The sequence below is a fragment of the Monopterus albus genome, unplaced genomic scaffold, assembly GCF_001952655.1.
Source record: "Monopterus albus unplaced genomic scaffold, M_albus_1.0 scaffold22.1, whole genome shotgun sequence".
NCBI classification, from domain to species: Eukaryota; Metazoa; Chordata; class Actinopteri; order Synbranchiformes; family Synbranchidae; genus Monopterus; species Monopterus albus.
In genome coordinates, this window is record NW_018127902.1 from 1,635,674 (window position 1) to 1,640,250 (window position 4,577).

At 41.8% G+C, this 4,577-nt stretch overlaps 2 protein-coding genes across 4 annotated transcripts in view; both read left to right on the forward strand.

The window, feature by feature from the left end:
* The window catches only part of LOC109956835 (NACHT, LRR and PYD domains-containing protein 3-like), a 6,203-nt gene extending 5,544 nt beyond the window's left edge, over positions 1-659 (forward strand). The window contains exon 7 of the mRNA XM_020594214.1: positions 163-659. Within this exon, the coding sequence (XP_020449870.1) occupies positions 163-178 (16 nt within the window). The 3' untranslated portion in view covers positions 179-659. The remainder of the gene's footprint in view (positions 1-162) is intronic.
* Positions 660-761: 102 nt separating this feature from the next.
* The window catches only part of LOC109956834 (elongation factor 1-alpha 1-like), a 6,194-nt gene continuing 2,378 nt past the window's right edge, over positions 762-4,577 (forward strand). Inside the window, exons 1-4 of one of the 3 annotated variants that reach the window (XM_020594211.1) lie at positions 762-859; positions 2,310-2,474; positions 3,281-3,460; positions 3,554-3,850. In XM_020594211.1, coding sequence (XP_020449867.1) covers positions 2,331-2,474; positions 3,281-3,460; positions 3,554-3,850 — 621 coding nt within the window. In that variant the 5' untranslated portion in view covers positions 762-859; positions 2,310-2,330. Of the gene's footprint in view, positions 860-1,534; positions 1,799-2,309; positions 2,475-3,280; positions 3,461-3,553; positions 3,851-4,577 lie in introns of those variants that run through there. The other 2 variants (XM_020594213.1, XM_020594212.1) reach the window with 2 other exon arrangements.

Below are 4,577 nucleotides of genomic sequence, written 5' to 3' on the forward strand. Positions count from 1 at the left end.
TCCTTCAACATGTTTAAGCAATAAAATAGGCTAATATATATGCATTTGTTGACCAGTCTAAAATAACTAACCTGTCAGTTCTGAGTGCAAATGAAACACTGCTTGCTTTCAGACATTATCGAACAAACCTTCATGTGCCCTGCTTTTGTCCTTATCTTTCAGTGTCTCGGCAGATTGAGGAGGCGGACGGAAAGCAAACACAAGGACACCAAGTGCTCAAAATGGCCACATACTCGCACACCAACCCAGTGGTGGGAAGGTCCTTGTATTTTAGTGCATATTGTAGCAACAGTACCAGGTGTTCACTCTACTTTTCCCTCATTCATTTGGCTTTACCTACTGTCTCAAGTTTATTTTCAGAAAATATGTGGCTGTACCCAGTGGGTATTTTAAACCAACTGAATGTTCTTTAAATTACTATTTGACGTATTTTTAATCAGATCTCTTGCTTCTAATGTAAAAAAGTGTTTTCTTTGCCTACTGTTGAATGTTTACAGCTCAAAAAGGCAAGAGACAAATGACCAATAGTTGAAGAAGGGATTTATTCATATAAAAATATGTGCCTATCTCTAAAATGTTCTCGTTATATAGCATAGGTTCCTGTTGGATGCAATGCAGAAATATGTGTAATATCTCTGCATCCATAAAATAAACCACTTTTTCTTAAATGCGGTGAAGTGCTGGTTCATGGTTGTGCCATAACAGCTCTCCATCTAGTGGCCTTGCGTCGTACTTGCAGCGCACGGCGCGTTTGACGGCAGTACACAGCGGTACTTCGCCTGCGTCTGTCAGTGCTGTGCAGCGGACAGCATCTCCAGTGTCATCGCAGTGAGCCGGTGAACGCAGCTTCGAACCAGAGGTAGGATATACGTTGCTTTCCAGTGCAATACGTTAACAAATGGCATGTTTTTTGTCAACATCCTTTAATAGACATGTGAGGAGATTGGGATTTCACGACCGGCTGTAATACCTGTTATGTATGTGCATTATACTGTGACTCGAAACTGATTGTTGAATACTGTGTGGCTTTGATGTCATGGTAATTTAATCTAAGAGATCCATGCCAAAAGTGGAGATGGGTGTGGATTGGTACCATAGCGCAGTAGGCCTGTATGGCGCAGTTTCAGCTGAGAATTGTACCACTTGACAGTCATGTCTTCTGTATCCATAGTCGTCATCCTGCTGCTTTAGAAAAATAAACAGTGCTGCGTAACTATCTGCAAAAGTGATGCGGAGACATGCAGGTATTTTTAAAACGCCCTCTGCAGTGCGATGGTCACTGCATTCTGTCCATTGCGGCATTGTCTTATAACATTCTTACAACACAACTCATTGTTTTAGGACCTTCTAATGAGCTAAAGGTATATTGAGTTGGATGGCAACAGTAGTTTTATTTTGTGCTGTCGGGACAAAGCCGTGTATGAGCCGCATTCATCATACTATTTAATTAGTAGGTGTTTTGTCCGCTGGGCTGTGATGTTAATGTGAAGCATGCCTGCCTATAAAAACCTATATCTCGTGTTGTGAACAGGGCAGTAACTGTTAGACAGTCTGTAACTACCCCCACCGCCCCCCACACGCTCCAACAACAAGGCGTGTGACGATGCTGTTAGATACGGTACTGACTGACCAGTGCGCGCGGGGGTGACGTAGTAACTCGGTCTAGTGTCGTGATCCTTATCGATTAGCCAACGAGCTAACTATCGGCAGGGGCTTAGGCGATAAGCGGACAGGTACATGGATGTGTGCACTGTATTTCTAGGGGGAAGATAGACCAAGGGCGTTATATTATTTAGCGGTATGGGCCTGTTTTCATGTAATTTTGAATATAGCGTTATATTTAGGACAATGTTTAATGAAAACCTTTATCAGAAGAGACTCGCGAATGATTGCGTCAGTTTTGCTTAAGATAATGTTATTCTTTCATGATAAAATTGTAATTCACCAAATAGTCAACGCTATGTAGCCATAAAGCCAACTTTATCTAAATAAGGTTAACATTAGATACAGAGTTTTCCCACCGTTTTGAGCCTTCTATGCTGAGGTTCTTGGTGGCACGAAGTGACAAATATTTCCATTAGCTAATGTTAGTTGGTTAGAAATATGACTGAGGCACTGGTCTGCCTACTGGTTATTAACCTTAACTTACAACCTAAGAGACTTAAGCTAACCAGGTTTGCTAGATATGACAAGGTGCTGCATAGATCTGTCACTATAACTGATGTCAGTGCAGTCCAAGGGCGTAGGTTTGGGCTCAACACTGGTCATTTACTGTATGTTGTGGATTCTTGTTTGCTGGAATCTCTCAGGGTCTTCCAGGGTGAGCTACTATGGGGAAGGAGAAACTCCACATAAACATTGTGGTAATAGGACATGTCGACTCAGGCAAGTCCACCACCACTGGCCACCTCATCTACAAATGTGGGGGCATTGACAAGAGAACAATTGAGAAGTTTGAGAAGGAAGCTGCAGAGGTATGAATCATTCTCACTTTTCTTCACAGCTTAAAATATGATCTTTTTGATACTTGTGTACTGTGTAACTGTATTTTGCTGCATGTGTTTTAGTGTAATATTATGCTGTTCTGTAATAACTGGGTGTGTTTAACATGTCTATTTTTGTGTTCTGCTTATTCTGTTTATGTCCTAGTATTGTACTATTATGTGGTTATACAATACATTTGTAATCATTTAGGACAAAAATTAAACTGGCATCACTGCTAAAACACTGGGGAAAAGTGGGCTATAAATTGCCCCCCAAAAGGTTGGTGGGGGTTAAAGATCAGTGTGGGATCATGTGCTTTGAGATTGTCAAAATTAGATTTACACATGTTAAACAATATACTTACTAGTTAAACAGTCTGCACATAAAACTGTTTAAAAACATAAGTTTTTGGTCCTTGCTCAAAAACGTATGCTACTTCTACCCCTATCAGACACGAAGTGAAGTCCTGACATTGTCAGGACTTTGTACAGGTAGGCTCTGTGGGTGCAAAATGTTCAGTCAGGGTCCAAAATTAACACCCACCATGCACCAAATGTGGGTAGATGTTCCATTTGGTGGCAGCATCATGTTGTGGGGGTGCTTTGCTGCTGCAGGGACTGGGGCACTTCACAAAATAGATGGCATCATGAGGAAGGAAGATGATGTGGATATAGTGAAGCAACATCTCAAGACATCAGCCAGGAGCTGATGTTGTGTGGGCTGCTGTAACAAGCAATCTATTTATATAAAGTAAAAGTTACACACCTTATCTTACTTTCCTCTCCATGTTGTCTAGATGGGAAAGGGTTCCTTCAAATATGCCTGGGTTCTGGACAAGCTGAAGGCAGAGCGTGAACGCGGCATCACTATTGATATCTCTCTGTGGAAATTTGAGACCAGCAAATACTACGTCACCATCATTGATGCTCCAGGACACAGAGACTTCATCAAGAACATGATCACTGGAACTTCTCAGGTAGAGGGAAAAAGGGTATGATTTAAAAAAATGTTTGATGGAGAGAAAAAGTGAAGAAAAAACCTCATACCTCATTCTCCCCACTCCTTTTAGGCCGACTGTGCTGTGCTGATTGTGGCTGCAGGTGTGGGTGAGTTTGAAGCAGGCATCTCAAAGAATGGGCAGACTCGTGAACACGCCCTGCTCGCCTATACCCTAGGAGTGAAGCAGCTCATTGTGAGCATCAATAAGATGGATTCCACTGAGCCCAACTACAGCCAGAAACGCTATGAGGAGATTGTGAAAGAAGTCAGCAATTACATCAAAAAGATTGGCTACAACCCTGACACTGTGGCCTTTGTGCCCATCTCTGGTTGGAATGGAGACAACATGCTAGAACCCAGCCCTAATGTGAGTCTGCCGTGTTCACCTCCTGAATATTAATACATTAATTATGGCTAAAATACTTCATATTGGTCTAATAACAAATGTGCATGTAGTGCAGTGCAGCGCTACCAGAGCTCGATTAACCTCATCCAAAGACAGAATATGAATAGCTTATATTATGGCCTAGTTTTAGCTGATTCTGTGCACAAAGTGTAATATTTTGTCTGTGCCATGTTATGTTGTCTTTATACTCATGCAAGTACACTGAACTAGCTTCAGACTATGGATCTGCGAGACAGCTGGCCACATTTTTGGCATTACACAAATCCATCCGACCATTGGAGATAAATATCGTTGGTCATTCAGGTGATTAATCCAGAGTTGACGGTACAGAAGAATATCCAGTCAGCTGTTTGACTATCTTGGCGATGCTGTCACACACCAATCGCACAAACACTTAGGTGCTGCGCCTAAGCTTTTCTTTGGCAGGGAAAACCCTGTGTACAGATACATATGGAATAAGTATAGCATAGTCCACATACTGTATGTTTCACATTATATATTTTGATGGTTACCTGTTTAGAAATAATATTTTTTTCATAATGAGCTATGACTTTATTATGTCTGCCTCTGTTTTAGTTCTCTAGTCTAATTTGTTTAAAATTCATTCATTCATTCATTTTCTACCGCTTAATCCCTGAGTGGGGTCACGGGGGGCCGGAGCCAATAGCGGCCGGCAATCGGGCGAAGG